The following is an 18,228-nucleotide window of genomic DNA, read 5'->3' on the forward strand; positions in this document are numbered from 1 at the left end:
TAAAACTTGACTAAAGTTTAAATGTAGGTATATCCCAAAGGTGAGCAGTAGAAAGAGTATGGGCTTTGGAGTCACATGCCTTTCTTCAAATCACAGCACTTATTTACTGGCATTTTAGTAAATGACTTAAAAAAAAAAAGTCCTTACGTAATATACACAGGTAAGCGGTAGGTAACTAACTCTATGATGTGATTTCAAAGACAGCAGGTAGATATGCTTACTCCTCACCACCTTTCCCCAGTGTCCTGCCATATCTAAATATCTTTTCCCTTCCCCAAGTGCAGAGTGCATGAATTTATCATTAAAAAATAAAATTTCATTTATTCAACAAATAGTGAACATTTATCATCATCCTTACTCTCTGATCATTTAGAACAAATTCTGGAAAGATATATTAGCTTTTTAAATAAATCTTATCAGTCTGTCTTCCTTCATGAAGGAGGATCCTCTCCTTGCTGTGTGAGGAAGGGGGCATGTGAACACATACCCCACAACCCTACTCATCAAAAACAAAGTTTTTGTTAACAACAATGGTTTCTTAAGAGTCTCTTGAATGTCTCAGCATTTTCTGAACATGGCCAGGTGCTGGTTATATTTGGCTGCTGAAATTCTGCTGTAACACAAAAGGTGATGACAGGTGTTCATTCCAGACCCAGGAGCAACAGGAGGGACAAGACAGCATCATTCAAAGACGGGCTTGGAAGAGACTACTTCTACCTCAGAATAATAAATTTTTCAAGGACAGAATTCTATTAAGAAAAAAGAAATGTTCTTTGTGGGCCTGTTGTGTTCAATGCCCATATGCAAGGCAGTTCACATTGCTATTATATGAATTTAAAAAATCAACTCCAGTGGAGTAAGAAAAAAAAGTGAATAGAAAAATACTAAACAGGAAGTGCTAATCACACATTAAAAAAACTTTCAGGAAAGGTTAAGTGCCAATGCATGGAATGGTTAAATGCCAACAATCAGCTTCAATTGTTTTTATTACAGTAAGAGGAATTTTACTCTTAATGCATAGAATTTGAAGAAAAAATTTATATAAGCTTTTAAAAGAGGCCCTTTTTGACAATTATTAATACAAATGTGAAATAAGACCCTTCAAACAAATACCAATTTCAGTAACAGTTTACATACAGCAATAATTTATTCTGAAACGTTCATTTAGTTTCTGTTGAGACACGATTCATGTCTCAATAATAAAGGAGCAGCCATCTCACCTCAAATACCAGAATATACAACAAGTTACAGCATAGCAAAAATTCTACCTACTTTCAGATGTTCAGGGAAAATAGTTTCATTCAATGTTTTACAGTTACACAGATTTTTTTGTTTTGCGCACAAAATAGTGTAAGTTGTTACACTATAGCTATCTATATGCACATCATGTGACCACAGAACTGTTAATCATTACTTCTGAAATTGAACCATCAGTTTCATTCATGCAGTAAAGCAAAGCAGGCTGGGTAAACTTGTTCATCGGGAACCATATTACTGTGAATTTCACAGCCACATGATTAATTATGATGTTAGATGGGACTCTCAAGGACTAAAACAGAATGGTTTTTTGCATAAATACCAATTTCTCCCTGATGTAAGTTTAGTCAGTTTATTATCTAGAAATGATTGATAACAGCAATATATCATATCTTCTATCTGTAGTGTTATTTTAAGACAAGCAATAATTAAAGGATGCTGGGATGGGATGCTACTTAAATACATGAAAAACATACTGTACAAATATACTTGGCTTTACCGTTTTCTTCCTATCAAGAGTGCCTCCCAAAATATGACCAGTGAAGACAAAGTATACTATCAAATATGGCTTCCAGAACAAAAACCCTCTAACAAGAATCAAACCTATGTACAAAATTTTTCAGTCTTTTACAGTTTCACTTGAAACAAAATTTCTACATAGCAGTTGTAATTACCACCTATCACATTCTTCCTTTCCTCCTTCCCGCTCTTCTCACACAGACGTCACAAGGTAAGACCCGGAGTGGCGCTTAGGACTCTGAGTCCCGCCGGGCTCCGCGCTGTCGGGCTTTGAGTCGCGTTTCTTTGTGGTGTTACTCACCGGCGTTGGGATCTGAGACGGTCGGGCTGAGGTGCCGTCTGCGCTGCTTTTCCTTGGGCTCGGGTTGTAATTAAAAGGGCTCACCCTGGCCGCGACAGTCCCACTTGGTGAACTGTGCTTGCTTGAGCTGCTAGAACTAAACGGGGTACGCTCAGCTATAGAACTTTCATTAGTCTCGGATGCAGGGACAGGGTTATTACTTTGTCCCGGCTTTGCCTCAGTTCCTTTTTGGTCTGGGGGATCTACCTGAATAAAGGAATTCAGGCGGTTTTCCAGACCCATGGTGCGTATGGGGGCGCTACCATTGCTCACATTTTGTTTTCCCTGATTATCTTTTGAATCTTTAGGGTTCGGGTTTCCCTTTTCTGAAACAGTGTCAATCACGGGGGGAGTATTTCCTGTTGGAGATCTTCCAGATCTAGGGTTGTTAATGGGGCAATCCTCAATTCTTACCCAAACATCCTCTGTTTTAGAAACAGCAGGTGCCATTTGATAAATCAGAGTCTTTGATTCAGCACCATTTGTAGCACCTGAAGAAGTGGTCTGAGAAGTACTACTTGTGGGAGAAATTTCACTTTCTTTTATTTTTCTCCATGTTCCTTTTGTGGATACCTGGTTTTCTTTAGTTTGTTTGCTTCCTGAAATAGAGTTCACATGTTTCTCGTCCTCACTTTTTGCCTTTTCACTAGATTCTGATGAAGCAGAAAGAATTGAGGATGAACTTCCAGTTCTTCTCCAAGTGCTTACTCGAGGAAGTGATGACGAGTGTTTGCTGTGCTCACGTTTCCAGGTCCCTGACCTATTGATGGGAAGTCTGGAAGGACTTTCGGAATGAGAGCGTGCTATATCATGGCGCTTTACTGGTCTTCCATCATTATACTCTATGGTGGGACTGAGGTTAGGTGGGAGTTTTCGCCATCCACCAGACTGAACAGACGAATGTGTAGATAGAGACATATCAGGAAGGGAAGGACTTAAAACTGGAGTATGTGCCTGGGACCGTGTTGGAGAATCGGGTCTAGAAGACGGAGAAAGAGATTCAAATGAAGCAGATTCCTCCAGTTTTCTCCTTAGGGTTGGGCTTGGAGCTTCTTTGATGAAAGTTGATTGGCGTACTAATACAGGTCTCTCTGACCTATCGGATTCACTTCCACTTGACTTTGTTGAAGACATTCTAGAAAGTTCTACTTTTTTATTGGATCCATTACTATTACTCATTTGATTTAGCCCTTTGGAGGCAGATTCACTTCTTGGGATACCACTGCCATTCTTGGATAAGCCCGTTTGTTTGGTGAGGTTCTGCTGGCTCATCTGTCTGCCAGGAGATGTGTAAGACATTTTCCCAGAACCTGAGGACTTAGTTGAAGCAGTACTAGGGGATGACGTCCTTGGTAGTTGAGATAATTTGTTAGGGGGACTTATTCCATTTCTACCAGGAGAGATTGAGTTTCGCCCTGGAGACTGCATTGGTCTACTTAATGGTTGCTGGGCAGGTCTTGAAGGAGTGGAATCTCTAGATCCTGATCTAGAAGGTCCTTTGTTTGATCCCGCTGTCTGGGATGCCTGCCTTGTAACAGGGCTTAATTCTGACTTCACTGATGGCTTGGTTCCTCTGGGAGAAGTGGTAGCCGCCTGACCTTCGCTAGGGCTTTTGGAGGCTGGAGTCTTGAGGGGTGGGCCTTTTTTAGAAACTGGGCTTGTACTTGAAGAGCTATTCCGAACTCCTGGAATATGAATCATTGTCCTACCTCGAGAGATTGCAGGCATGTTTGTTTGAAGGGGTTGTTTCATTTGGCTCGAAATTTCCGAATTAGACCGAACTTTCCCAGTAATCAAACTTTTATAAACCTTTTTGCCTCCTTTTATTCCTTTATTTTCAGATTCTAGTTTTTTAGTTTCCAATGTACTTTTCTCCCCAGGTTTTAGAATTCGTGGGCCTTTATTACTCGTAAAGGGTTTTTCTTCTTGATCAGGTGTAAGATGAAATGGTGATCCCAGAGAGATGCCCGATTTCAGTGAAAGGATGGAATCTGAATCAGACGAAGCTTGTCGAGATAAACATGCGGCAGCAGCAGCTTGATGTAAACTACTTACTATGGAATTTGCACCTTCCTGAATAGCTTTCCAATCAAAATTTTCTGAATCTGGGGATAAACCATGTTCTGAATCTGGTCTCTGTATATCTTTCAAATCGAGTGTCAAATCTTCTGCTAATATGCCACCCATATTTCTGGGACTATGCTTTTCATTATCAGCCTTGAGCCTTGAAGGCTTTTTCTTTTTTGGCATTGCAGAACTTATGCATTCCTGCAGCAGGTCATCTTCAGAATCAATACTAAGAGAACTGAGAGAACTGTTTCTTGAGAAACAGACAGGGGTATCTTCAACGTGAAATGATTTAGGAGCATAACCTGATGCCTGGGGTTTACTTGCTTCTCCCTGTGAGTCAGGGGGCTCTGTCTCTTTGATAGGTTCATTTTCCTTGTTGTTGTTGTTTTCCTGATCAATGTCACTAAGAGAGCTTAGAGAGGAATTTCGAGAAAAGCAAACTGGAGTATTTTCAATAGCAAAATTCTGTAATTTCTCATCTGTTGCTGCCCCTCTGTCTGGTATATCTTTGGAGGACTGGGGAAAAGTGGACTGCTTCTGCAGCACGGATTTAGACTGACCTCTATTTATTGGCTGCTTTGTAACAGCTGGTGTCTTATTAGCTGATTGTTGGTTTGAGGTTAGTTCTGTGTGGTTGGTCACTTTAGCTTCTGATTCTTTATTTTCCTTCCCCTTTCTTAATTCAGCCTTTTCCCTGGAAAGGTCAACATCATCATCATCAAAATCTAGAGAACTCAAAGAGTCATTTCGTGAAAAACAGTATGGAGTGCCTTCAATGGGTGTGTAATGATGAGGTGAATCAAAAGTAAAACTTCCTCTGACTCTGTCTTCATTATTTGGCAGTTTATCATTGAAGTCCTTGGAATTATTTTTCAAGTGCTGTTTCTTTGAATCTTTGTTTTCTGAGAAATTTCTTTCAGCATTTAAATTATTTTTTGAGTCTGTATTTTTTCTTACACGTGTCCTGTATTCAGTATTTTGTGGTATAGGTTTTACTGGTGAAGTAGGTTTCTTTGTCTTACCATCTAATTGATTTTTGTTAGTTCCAGATGAAGACATAGATGCTTGTTGGACCTGGTCCATAATCTTTTTCACACGGAAAGGCTTGTGACTTTTTCCTTTGGGCATAGCAGAATTAATGCATTCTGCAAGAATATCACCTTCTTCTGTTTTATTGTCATCTAGTTCAGGTACAGTGACAGATGAGGCTTTCCCTCTTTGAGCCTCATCTGTACTTCTGCCTTCAGTAGGAATGGTATCTCGTTTTTCAAATTCACTTGATTGTGCCCCTGCTCTAACCCCTTCTCCAGCAGCTAACTCATTTGGAGGGGATTCTATCGTTAGATCACTCAGAGATGTAGCTGTGGAAAAGTTTATAGGTGTCCCTTCTACACAATACACCCGTGGCATATCATCTCCTGGTGTAAAACTAACATGCTTTTGTGCCTGTAACCTGTTTTGTGACGGCAGAAGTTTGTATACAGGCAGCTGACTTGGTTTCCTTGCCACAGGTGGAGGTAATTTCGAAGTAGTCTGGGCTGGTTTTTTGGCTTTGCGTGAAGATTTTGTTGGCATGGCAGAAATTATACACTCTTCTAGTATTTCAATATCATCATCATCTGACTCATCTAAAATATCTTTTTCAGAGTCAGTGGGTTTTTCTGCCTCTTTTTCCTGGTTTTCATTTGATTCTTCAGGCTGCTCACTTTCTGTTTCATTCCCGTTGTCATTTTCCTGAACTGGAGGCATTATTCTTAGTTCCACATCTTTCTGAATAAATGGCTCATCAAGGCTCAGAGCACTCAGGCTAGATGAACAAGAAAAACCATCAGGAGTACTCTCTGTGGCAAAATGTAACAAAGTATCAGCATCTGGAAGAACCTGGACCCTCTGTACTGCAGCATTTACGGCAGCTTGCTTAGGTCCACTTTCTCTCTTTTCAGCACTAGGTGCTTTAGTTTTAGGTACTTCTTGCTTTGTCTGAACTGTCTGAGGAGGAGGGGGAGGAGGAGGAGGGGTTTTACTTCTGCTTGGTGGCATGGTTTGTCCAGGGCTATCTGGGAGGTCACTGGGGCTTATAATGCCACTCACCATTCCACTGCAGGGTTCACTCTGAACGGAGCTGGCAATTGAGCGACTCTCAAAACTATCGAGTGAACTGACTGAAGTACATCTGCTAAACATGAGTGGGGTCTCCTGAACGTAGTGCTCTGGTGGACTTTTGGGTGTCTGAGCACCACTCTTGGAAGGAGATTTGGCCCCTGAAGAAAATTCAACAGCTTTGTGCCTAGCTGACTCTGAAGACAGACCAGAAGCCTGGAGTCTGCTGGATTTGGTTCTAACGTGCTGTGACACTGCTGGAACTTTACTCACAGAATCTTCATTTGGCCTAGGTCCGCTGTTGTCCTTGATTTCGGCTATTTGCAGAGAGTTAGCGGGATCTGCTTCCTGTGTGGTCTGGTCACACCCTATTTCATCTTCAGCAGATGACAAAGATGATAATGAACTGCATCTCGAAAAACATATTGGGGTATCTTCTACACAGTAAGTCTGTATTGTTTCTTGGTTGATAGAGGGAACTTTGCAAGAGGAAGAGGTGGCTTTTGGGGTCTGACTACTTCTGCTTTGTGCTGAGCTTGGATGCAGCTGATTCTGCCTTTTGGCATTAGATGAAGGTGTGGAAGTATTCTCGCTGCTTGAAGAGATGTGTTCAGTTTTTGTGCTCTGTCCAGATGAATTCTTTGAGAATGAAAATGCCGGTTTCTGTGAAGAAGGAATGTCTGTGGTGTATTTTAAACTATAATCAATGGGCTGATCCACGTGATGTTTTTCTTCACTGTATTTTATGCTATAATTGGTTGGTCTCTCTTCTTCCTCATGCTGCCCTTCCTCAGAGTAACGTTCACTGTAGTTGGTTGGTTTATCATCTTCATAGTCATCTTCTTGACACAAAGACTGGTTCACATTTTGACTAATTCCATGATTAGAGCCTACTCGATTTGGTTCAGATCCATTGGCTGCTCTTGACCTGTACGGGGAAACACATTCTTGCTGCCCAAAGTGTGGTTGGAACTTGAGATGTTTATCATCAGTGCTCTCAGGATATACAGGATAAGCTGTGCTTTGACTCCTTGATTGTCTCTGCTCATTCGGTTTTATTTCATCTTCTAGTATATGTTTGGGTCTTGCCCATCTTTCATTCTGTGAAGGGCTCTGCCTCCCAGAGTTCAACTGTTCATCGGAATATTTAAGACTATAATTTATTGGTGTATCTAGTTCTCCATCATTATCATCCATATGATTTGCACTATGTATTTTATGGGCTAGGTCAGCTGGATACTGACCATAGCTGCAGAATTTACTTTCATCATCTTCAGAATAGGATTCAATTGAAGGTTTCATCTGACCTCTTTTACCATAACCATCACTACTGCTGACACTATTTAAACTATCATTTGAAGACCTCTTATATTCTACTTTGGCATATGGTATTGGACATGTTCTGTTTGAGTTTTCTGACTTGGTAAAGCTGTAAGTGTTGGCATGTGTGTGGGCGGTAGAGCTTCTTCTCAGTGCATTCCTCTCATCTGTCCCACAGTGTAGTTCTGTGGTCGACCCAGAACTCCTGTCTTCCTGGGAGGTGTGAATGGCTGATACTTCTTCCATGACTTTGGCAATCTGGGCTGCAGTGGTAGAAATCTGCAAACCTCGTTTTGAAGAGGTTCCTGGATTTTCTGTTGCTGGGTGGTAGTTGCCTAGGCTAATACCTCGTTCTCTCTCCAAACTTCTATCTTTCTCAGAACGAGAGCTATCTAAACTTCCTCTTGATGAAGAAGAGCTGGGCAATACTGTAGTATTTAAATACGGTGACAGGACAGTCATGTTTCCAGTATTAAAATTGTCTGACCTGTTATCATCATGTCGGTTGCTGTCAAAAACATAGTCACCATAAAGATTTTGCTTGTGTCTCTGCTTGCTACGATGAGATGCCTTGGGACTTAAATTGTCAATATTGTCAAAAGTTTCTGATAAATGCTGAGCATCTAATTCGGCTTCCAGGGCCTTTTGTTTCCTGACATGAAGAGAAGGCAGACTTGAACCAGGAGACATGATATTGGCATCTTTATACTTTGCAGGTCTATTTGCCATGAGATTCCTTAAAGCTGCAGCACTTCCCATAGCAATCATCTTGTGCTTTGAATGAATGAGGTTCTTGAGCATGCTGACTGCTCCCATGTCCCACAATGCTTCCTGGTCTTTAGGGTTTCTTGCTGAGAGATTCCACAAGGTTCCGCACGCATTACTAACTATTGTCAAACTGTGAGATTTCAAGTGTTGTAATAAGGTCTGTAAGCAATTATTCTCTCTTAGGATTTGCCTGAAATAAAAATAAGATATTACAAAAGTAAGGTAAAAATCTGTTTGCAGTGACAAATAAAAGGAAAGAGAACAAATTTAAGTCTAAAGATAACTGCTAAAACTTGTAACAACAGGCATAATAAAACTACACCAAATTATATTATAAATTTCAAGCACTGCCCATCTCCTTTTGTTCTACCTTAGTTCATTTAATGTTTATTGTTTTATAGTACTCATCTGTCAGACTAAAAGATAAAAATGTTCAGTTTCATCAATTCTGCATTTCCTATTCTGACCTAACAGCTTTAAAACTTTTTGAAGCAAATATATATCTACTTTACATAGTGACAGAGTTTCTCAGTTTACTGAGTATAAATATATTATGGAATCTTAGCTGAACAGGGAGTCTGGTAATTTAACATCTGGGTGGGTTCCACAATGTTGACAACAGAGACATCTCAGAAGAGGTAGAGAGAAGAATTAACTGATAGATCTTTACAAAGTCAGGGAGCACACTGTAAGCTCAGGTCAGCAAAATGACTTTTAGATAATCTCTCTCTGGTTTGAATTTGTAATACTGATATTCCCCCTTGTAAGTGGTTTTGGGCAAATGGTGTGTGTAGTTTTTCTAAAAATAAAGTGAAAGTTTTAAAAACATTTAAAAACAAGAGTTGAGAGTCAGCATAATGAATATTAGGATCTGAAGAGCTATGGCTTATTTAATGCATGGTAGAATGAAGTTTAATGAGAGCATAGTCAGCTCTAGTGGGCTTTAAAACTGATAGGCAAAAAGGTACAATAAGCTTTAGCATGGCAGCGCTCTCTCTGCAGTCCAGCAGACACCTGAGTGCTTACTAAGTTTAAGAGTTCTTCCATGAGAAGAGGATAGGGCTGTAAGGCTTGTAGTTTGTGCATCAAAAACTTACAGAAAAGATGTTTACACTGTTTACAAAGCCCTTTTACTACAAGTACCCCATAGTCTTTTTTTTTTTTTTAATGAGAGAAGAACAATACAGGATAAAATAAATAAATACACTGTGAAAGATACTATATTTTTGCTGAGATAAGGCAAAGCTCAAGTTCTGAAAATGTATGCCTTGCATGTGAGGTGCTCTGTTAGGTTTCACAGTTACAATAAATTGGACGAACGGCTGCTGGCTGAAAAACATTTTGATTACTGATATTATGGCTCCACAAGAAAAATGTGAATCATTGTACTTTCTGGATCATGACCATAAGTTTTTTTTATAACCTCATATTTCCTTAATCCACACTACATATAGGAAAGGATTTTGTTCTCTGTAATATTTATGGCTTTCATTTTTTATTCTACACATGGGTTATATCTCTCAAGTATCACTGGTTTATTTTTAGACATCTTTGTGATACTATGAACTTTTATTAGCATAAATGTTAATGAATAAATCAGGTATTAATAGTTATAGTTTCATTGTCATAAATGTAATTTGGCTCAGAACTTGCATAATTACACAAAACACTGCTCAGTTAAGTCTTTCTGAAGATGAATCTTACAAATTCATTTAAAAGTAACATAAAACTGTATTTACCTGTGGTCCTCATTTGTAGCTATCAAGCTGGATACATTCCGTAATATCCCACCTCCACTTTCAATAATGGCTAAAGTATTTGTCTGGCTGCGATAAGTGAGAGTGCCAACCAGAAAGGCAAGCGCACCACCTACAGCACATATGTCAGCTTTATTCTCAGTGCAGTGTGCTGACAGATTCCATAAGGCACTCAGTACGCTTTTGAGGGTTGATTCCTATCAAGAAACAGAATATATGTCATCTAGTTAAGAGCTGTAACTATAACTCTTAGAACTTCTATGCTTACTTCTATAGAGAAAGCTCTCTTTTTTTTAAACATCCCCTGGTAAAGCACTAGGAACGCCTCACTTAAAAAAACTTTCATAAAATACCAAACAGAACTTAAGACAGTGATATCCCCATGAAACAAGCAGAACACAATATTAAAACAATGACCATCACATTCATCTAAACAATGAACGTGAAATGTTTAGATGGTACACACTTATCTCAAGGAAGTTCATATTAGAAAATGAAACAACTGATCTGCATTCTGAAAAGATAACATTTTCAGGATACTATAAACTAGAAAAAACCCTCTCTATGCTGATTTGAAAAGATATTCAGACCTATCATTAAATGAAAAGAGCACGTTGCAGAGATGTATGTACAATATTGTTTGTATAAAAACACACATCCATATTTATGTGTGGTTGATGCAAAAGTAACAATTTATTAAAATGGAAGAATACTGGAAATACTCCAATTTCTTAAAATCCTCAAAGAAACAAAGTCATTATAAAAAGGAGAACTCCCTGATGTACAGTATCACAGTAAACTGTCAATTTATAACTGCCAGAGAAGACACTTTGAGTATACAATTAAGGATGTTTGGTTAAAACTTGCCATGCTCCTGACATCACTCTTCTTACTAAAAATCAATCAGGGAACAGACGAACATTCATTAGAAACCTACTCTGTGCCTATCACAGTTACAGGTACTCTAGATGATACAAACAGAGCAACTGACACTTGCTTTGAAGGTACTGTTTACTTTGGGGGAAAAAAGTAACACTATACTTAAAATCAAGGGCTCTAATGAAAAGATTACTGCCATGGAAACTTAAGTCAAATAAATGAAATAATTTTTGGGGGAGAGCAGCTCTGCAGATAAAAAGACATGTACCTTCAGAGGAGGCAGGGGAAGTAGAATGAGTAAAGGCATGGAAGTGGGAATAAGCAAGGGAAGAGTAAATAACAGAAAGAAGACACAGAAGAAGTCAAATCCACGTTGGGACAGTATGGGAAGTAAGGTCAGACAGGGAAAAGACGGCCCTGAATGTCATGGCAAACATTTTGGGCTCAGCCCAATCAAGAACCATTGTATTCTCTTCTTCAGGATATTAAATGAATAAAATAGATACTATTTACCATGAGGCAGAGAAGAAATGCATTCACCACTGAAGATGTGAAAAGGACAATAGCTCAATGTTAATTATAATGTGATTGAGGAAATGGGACAAAGTATCTTGAGATCAGAAAAAATGGCAACAGTTTAGAGGAGTGAGCTAAACTTACAACTGACCTAGAGATGAGAGTTTAAGGTAGGAAAACAGAAGTTGCTCTCTTTGGGACTACATGTAGGGGCCAAGGGTTTTGTTTCAAAGGAGCTTTATAGTTAGAGGAGACAAGATGAAACAATTAGATGTTGGAAGTATAGGTGGTAAAAACAAAGGGAGGAGATTCAGTAAGGTATGCGATCAAAAGGTATCAAATACAGGTACAGGTAGAAAAGTGATGCCCTAGTTAAGCTATAAATCTAGATTTTTGTTGGCAGCAAATTTACAAAGGACTGAGGAAGATGTGGCCAGTTAAGAAATGAAGGAAATGACTACTAGACTGCTTGTTCAGGGCTTTGGTTGTTACAGGAGACTCTCTGAAGAAGTTGGAAGTAGCAATGAAAATGAACATTTTTGTTTTTATTTTCAAAACATCGGGCTTCTTACAGATAAGTGACACATTAAAAAAGCCTCCTTCTCTACAAGCAGTAGAGAAAGTATGTAGGGCCAGAGTAACGGACGAGCAGTTCTGAGTAAACAGCAATGCCCAGAGCACAGGGCGCAGGTGGAGGAAGAGGAAGCGCCAGTGCATGGGGTGAAAAGGACGCAGGACCTGGGGAATATGGAAGGTAGCTTTGGTTCTTGTGGCTGTGAGGAGTAAATAAAGTTGAGAATGAAGAGATGACAAGTTAAAAAGAGAAAGAATGTTCATATTGGCTGTTGCACTGAATGTAGAAAAAGATGGAAAAAATAAAATCTAATACCATTAACCAGAGCAAGACCAAGTCAGAACTGGATATTATAACTTTCTGATGGGCTAGTTTTTCCAAGATTGGGCTTACATTAAAAAAAAAAAATTTTTTTTTAAAATTAGTTTTGTTTAGTTGCTCAGTCGTGTCCGACTCTTTGCAATCCCATGGATTGTACACTATCAGGCTCCTCCATCCACAGGATTTTCCAGGCAAGAGTACTGGAGTGGGTTGCCATTTCCTTCTCCAGAGGATCTTCCTGACCCAGGGATCGAACCCGGGTCTCCCACATCGTAGACAGACACTTTACTGTCTGAGCCACTAGGGAAGTCCAAATTTAATTTTTTAAATTAATTTATTTTAATTGGAGGCTAATTACTTTACACTATTGTAGTGGTTTCTGCCATACATTGACATGAATCAGCCATGGGTGTACATGCGTTCCCCATCCTGAACCCCCCTCAGACCTCCCTCCCCATCCCATCCCTCAGGGTCACCCCAGTGCACCAGCCCTGAGCACCCTGTCTCATGCATCGAGCCTGGACTGGCAATCTGTTTCACAGATGATAATATACATGTTTCAATGCTATTCTCTCAAATCATCCCACCCTCGCCTTCTCCCACAGATTCCAAAAGTCTGTTCTTCACATGTGTCTCTTTGGCTGTCTCGCATATAGGGTCATCGTTACCATCTTTCTAAATTCCATATATATGAGTTAACATACTGTATTGGTGTTTTTCTTTCTGACTTACTTCACTCTGTATAATAGGCTCCAGTTTCATCCACCTCATTAGAACTGATTCAAATGCATTCTTTTTAATAGCTGAGTAATATTCCACTGTGTGTATGTACCACAGCTTTCTTATCCATTCGTCTCCCAATGGACATCTAGGTTGCTTCCATGTCCTGGTTATTATAAACAGTGCTGTGATGAACATTGGGGTACAAGTGTCTCTTTCAATTCTGGTTTCCCCGGTGTGGGCTTACATTAAAAATTTATAGATGAATTTTTCTTAAAAAACTGGAAATAGAACTGCCATATGACCCAGCAATACCACTTCTGGGCATACACACTGAGGAAACCAGATCTGAAAGAGACACATGCACCCCAATGTTCATTGCAGCACTGTTTATAATAGCCAGGACATGGAAGCAACCTAGATGCCCATCAGCAGACAAATGGATAAGGAAGCTGTGGTACATACACCATGGAATATTACTCAGCCGTTAAAAAGAATTCATTTGAATCAGTTCTAATGAGATGGATGAAACTGGAGCCCATTATACAGAAATGAAGTAAGCCAGAAAGATAAAGAACATTACAGCATACTAACACATATATATGGAATTTAGAAAGATGGTAATGATAACCCTATATGCAAAAACAGAAAAAGAGACACAGATGTATAGAACAGACTTTTGGACTCTGTGGGAGAAGGCGAGGGTGGGATGTTTCGAGAGAACAGCGTGTATACTATCTATGGTGAAACAGATCACCAGCCCAGGTTGGATGCATGAGACAAGTGCTCGGGCCTGGTGCACTGGGAAGACCCAGAGGAATCGGGTGGAGAGGGAGGTGGGAGGGGGGATCGGGATGGGGAATACATGTAACTCCATGGCTGATTCATGTCAATGTATGACAAAACCCACTGCAATGTTGTGAAGTAATTAGCCTCCAACTAATAAAAAGAAAAAAAAAATTTATAGATGAATTTAGGGAGAAATGATCTTTAATGATTCTCTCTCATCTATGAGAGAGAAATGATCTACTCTTCCTTTACAAAACAGGCTATGTCGACATTTATTAAAATCTTTTACACTTTTCAGTAGGCTGTCTGTTAATCTAACTTTCTTGGTATGTAGCAATTGGTTTGTATGTAGATCTTTGAGGTCCCTGAGTGATAATGTGAGCTCTTCAGCTGCAATACAAGTTCCAATAATGTATACAAATAATGTATACAAAAACATCTTTCTGAAAATACACAAGGTTGACTAGAAAGGAGTCTTAAAGTGTACATGGCACTAATTTTTTGTATAATTTTAGTAAGGTATTAAAGCGACCAATAAACTGTACTTTGATCCTCCTCCAATTTCCTCATACCCCTTGTAATCCACCCCCAACCCCAGGCAACTACTGTTCTGATTTCTGACATAACAGATTATTGCAGGTATCAATAGTTCATTCTTTTTTTTATATAGCCAAATAGTATTCCACAATTTATGTATCCATTTACCTACTAATGGACATTAGATTTTTTTCCCTAGGTTTTGGCCATCACAAATAATCTTTATGTGAATATCTGTGTGTCTTTGTGTAAATTTAAGTTTTTGTTCCTCATGGGTGGCCAGGCTGTATGGCAGGTAAATGTTAATTTTAAAACACTGCCAAAAATGCTCTCAAGTGGGACAGACAGACCTCAGAGATATTGCATGGTTCCAGACCACTCCAATAAAGCAAATATTGCAATAAAGCAAGTCATACCATTTTTTTGGTTTCTCAGTGCATATAAAGTTACATTTACATTATACTGCATTAACTGTCCAACAGCATTATGTATAAAGATGTACATACCTTAACTGAAAAATAATGCTGTTGGGAAAATGGCACTAAAAGACTTGCTTAGTGCAGGGTTGCCACAGACTTTCAATTTACCAAAAATGCAATATCTGCAAACTGCAATAAAGTGAGGTATGCTTGTATATACCATTTAACTTTGCTGCCAGCAGTGCATAAGAATTTCAGCTGTTTAACATCTTTGACAACACATGGTCAATTTAAAAAATTTTAACCAATATAATATGTGTAATGGTATCTCATAGTTGTAATTTGTATTTCCCTGATGACTAATGATGTTGAGTATATTTTCAAGTGCTTACTGGCCATTCATCATCTTTTTTCCTACAGTGTAAGTACAAGTGTTCTGCTGACTCAGCAGTGTTCTAACGGTACCTTTGTGCAAATCCTGAGTACATCTGAACAGTATTGTTCTCTCCCCGTTTTGAGACATAATTGACATGTAACACTATTTAAGGGGTACAGCATAATGATTTAACTTACATACATCATGAAATGATTACCACAGTGAGTTCAGTGAACATCTGTTATCTCATATATATATATATGTATATATACATACACAATGAAAGAAATAGAAAACTTTTTCCTTGTGATGAGCACTCAGGACTTACTCTCTTAAAAATTTTCATATATAATGATATGGTAGTGTTAATAACATTAATCATATTGTATATTACATTCTAGTATGCATTTATCTTATAACTGGAAGTTTGTACCTCCTGACCACCTTTGAACATTATCTTTATAGCCAGTTACTTAACAATATTTTTCTTCTAATAATTTTCCAGTTGATTTTCTTGGGAGTTTCCAGGTATAAAATGATGTAATTTAGAAAAAAATACATAAATTAAAAAAAAAGCCCCAGACTGAAAAGGAAATTCTGAAGAAAAAAATGTAGGCTCTGGGTCAAGGAGGGCTGGTTGGGTGAAAGGAAGCTCAGATTCCTTCCTAGCTAAAGAGACTGGCTTAGCTTAGTTCTTCGCAAATTTCAATTAAAAAAAAAAATCAGCTTAGTTTCTAAAGTAGATATCCCACCTGGATATTACTTCCTTTTGTAAAAAAATTATTATTTGATGGATTTTTCATCTTTGGGTCTGATTACCTCTATAAGGTGACTATCAAAATCTGGGGACTCTGGGAGATTAGGATTTGGGCAGCAAGGAATCATCTAGGGGTGGTTCTGTCCCGTTTCCCTTACGCGGCCGTCTGGTAATAAATGGAGACACTTCTGATGATTATGACTGAGGGGGGGCATGTCAGCGTTTAGTGGGCAAAGGCCAGGAATGCTGCTGAGCATCCTACAAGACACACATCAGTACCCCCAGACAAAGACTTACCTGTCCAAGGTGTCAACAGAGCTGAGTCTGAAAAACCCTGATTTACACTAGGTCACCTTGTACAGTCTTGTCTGCCTTAATACTTGCAAAGTTTGGAGCAGTCTAAGTCTAGGGATTGGTAAGCTCTTAAGAGGGTCAGAAATGAGTGAGTTTCAGAGGTGGGAGAGGGCAGCGAGAAAGTATCCAAAGATGAAATGCATATGGTAACACCAAATGTTCTCAAAGGTACCTTTTTCACTTCCAAAGCACATTCCATCAGTGCTTTCACACTTCCAACTTCACGCAAAGTCTTTTTACTATTTACATCTGCTCTCCAAGACAGGTTCCTCAAAACACTTGCAATAACCTGCAAATGGATCAATTTTAGAAGAGTTTGTTTATAAAATTATTTATACTGGTTGCTTTCTTGCTCTTAATGTTAAAAGTAAGAGTGCTAAGTTGTTTCAGTTGTGTCTGACTCTTTGCAACCCTATGGACTGTGGCCCAGCAGGCTCCTCTGTCCACGGGACTGTCCAGGCAAGAATACTGGAATGGGCTGCCATGCCCTCCTCCGGGGATCTTCCCGACCCAGAGATCAAGCCCGTGTCTCTTATGTCTCCTGCACTGGCAGGTGGGTTCTTTACCACAGGCACCACCTGGGAAGCCCAAAAGTAAGAGTAGAAATCTATTAATAAATAAATTTCTTCTTAAAGCTACTATAGAGCCAAAAGGAAGTCTACAATAAAATTCTTCTCCTCTATTCCGGTGTTAATGTAGCCACAATTTAAACATGAGATGCTAAATACTGAGTCACAGCTTAAGTTAATCTAAATCAGGGTATTAAGCCACTAACATCCAAGAAGAACATGTGGAATTCTTAGAAGTACCTGCTGTAAGTCCTCACTTTCAGACTTTAGCTGAGCCACGAGTGCTCTCATGCAGCCTTTCATAGAGCAGAGGGTAGCCTGCAACGTCAAGGATTACACAGGGTTAGTGACATCATAGAGCAGAGGGTAGCCTGCAACGTCAAGAATTACATAGGGTTAGTAACAAGGCAACCTGGGCTGTGCTCTGTTTGTGACCAGTAAGCGTCAAATCAAGTTTCAACTGTCTCATTTTAATCCTAATGCCATAAAAGAACCAGAACCATAAATTACATAAATGAAAGACAAATACCCTCCTAATCCTTTGCAATATTCATTCCTTTCTTGGCAAACTGGAAAAATAAAGTGAATAAATGATAAGAAACGATAAGAAAAGGGTTTGAATGTAAAGTCTTTTATTTGGATGGAACTAATATGTGTCTGACACTTGCACCAATCATCAAGATTTCCAGACTTTTACTATCATTCCCACGAACAGTATTTTTTTTTTTTTAATTACTTTTTGGCCTCACTAGGCGGTACATGGGATCCTAGTTCCCCAATCAGGGATTGAACCTGTGCTCCCTATAGTGGAAAAGTGGAGTCTTAACTGCAGGACCACCAGGGAAGTCTGCCCAGGAACAGAATTTTAAGTGTGATTACATAAATTCACTTCTGTGTTCCATCTTTTGCCTTTGTTTAGGCATTACACATCAAATGAGTAAGGATATTGCAGTGGAATATAAAGTACAGGTTTTTATTAGTCAGTGTTTAATGAGGACAGTGACAAAAAAGAAAGTGAAAAGTAGTCTGTATGGAAAAAAAGAGCTATCTTGCTATCTTAAGAAATGGATCTTATAAAACATACCTTGTTGGCTACATCTCCGAAAGTCAAGTTTGTCAAAGCCATTCCTGCATATCGTCTTAAAGTAATACTGTAGTGGTCATTAGTAAGCCCATACATTTCACAGTCCACTTGCAATAATTCTGCAATGGCCTGTAGTCCCCCTAATTTAAAAAGGGCAAGAGGAAAAAGACAATAATCTAAAATAACACAAATGGTTACCAAG

The 18,228-nt window shown here is 39.0% G+C and overlaps 1 protein-coding gene across 12 annotated transcripts in view; it reads right to left on the reverse strand.

Annotated features, from left to right (window-relative positions):
- Nucleotides 1–294: 294 nt before the first annotated feature.
- The window catches only part of APC (APC regulator of WNT signaling pathway), a 129,267-nt gene continuing 111,333 nt past the window's right edge, over nt 295–18,228 (reverse strand). For all 12 annotated transcript variants that reach the window (XM_043470614.1, XM_043470610.1, XM_043470613.1 and 9 more), the window contains 5 exons: nt 18,027–18,166; nt 17,183–17,260; nt 16,546–16,662; nt 10,114–10,328; nt 295–8,564 (listed from right to left, as the gene is read on the reverse strand). In XM_043470614.1, coding sequence (XP_043326549.1) covers nt 1,970–8,564; nt 10,114–10,328; nt 16,546–16,662; nt 17,183–17,260; nt 18,027–18,166 — 7,145 coding nt within the window. In that variant the 3' untranslated portion in view covers nt 295–1,969. The remainder of the gene's footprint in view (nt 8,565–10,113; nt 10,329–16,545; nt 16,663–17,182; nt 17,261–18,026; nt 18,167–18,228) is intronic.

This window comes from Cervus canadensis, chromosome 6 (assembly GCF_019320065.1).
Source record: "Cervus canadensis isolate Bull #8, Minnesota chromosome 6, ASM1932006v1, whole genome shotgun sequence".
Taxonomy (NCBI): Eukaryota; Metazoa; Chordata; class Mammalia; order Artiodactyla; family Cervidae; genus Cervus; species Cervus canadensis.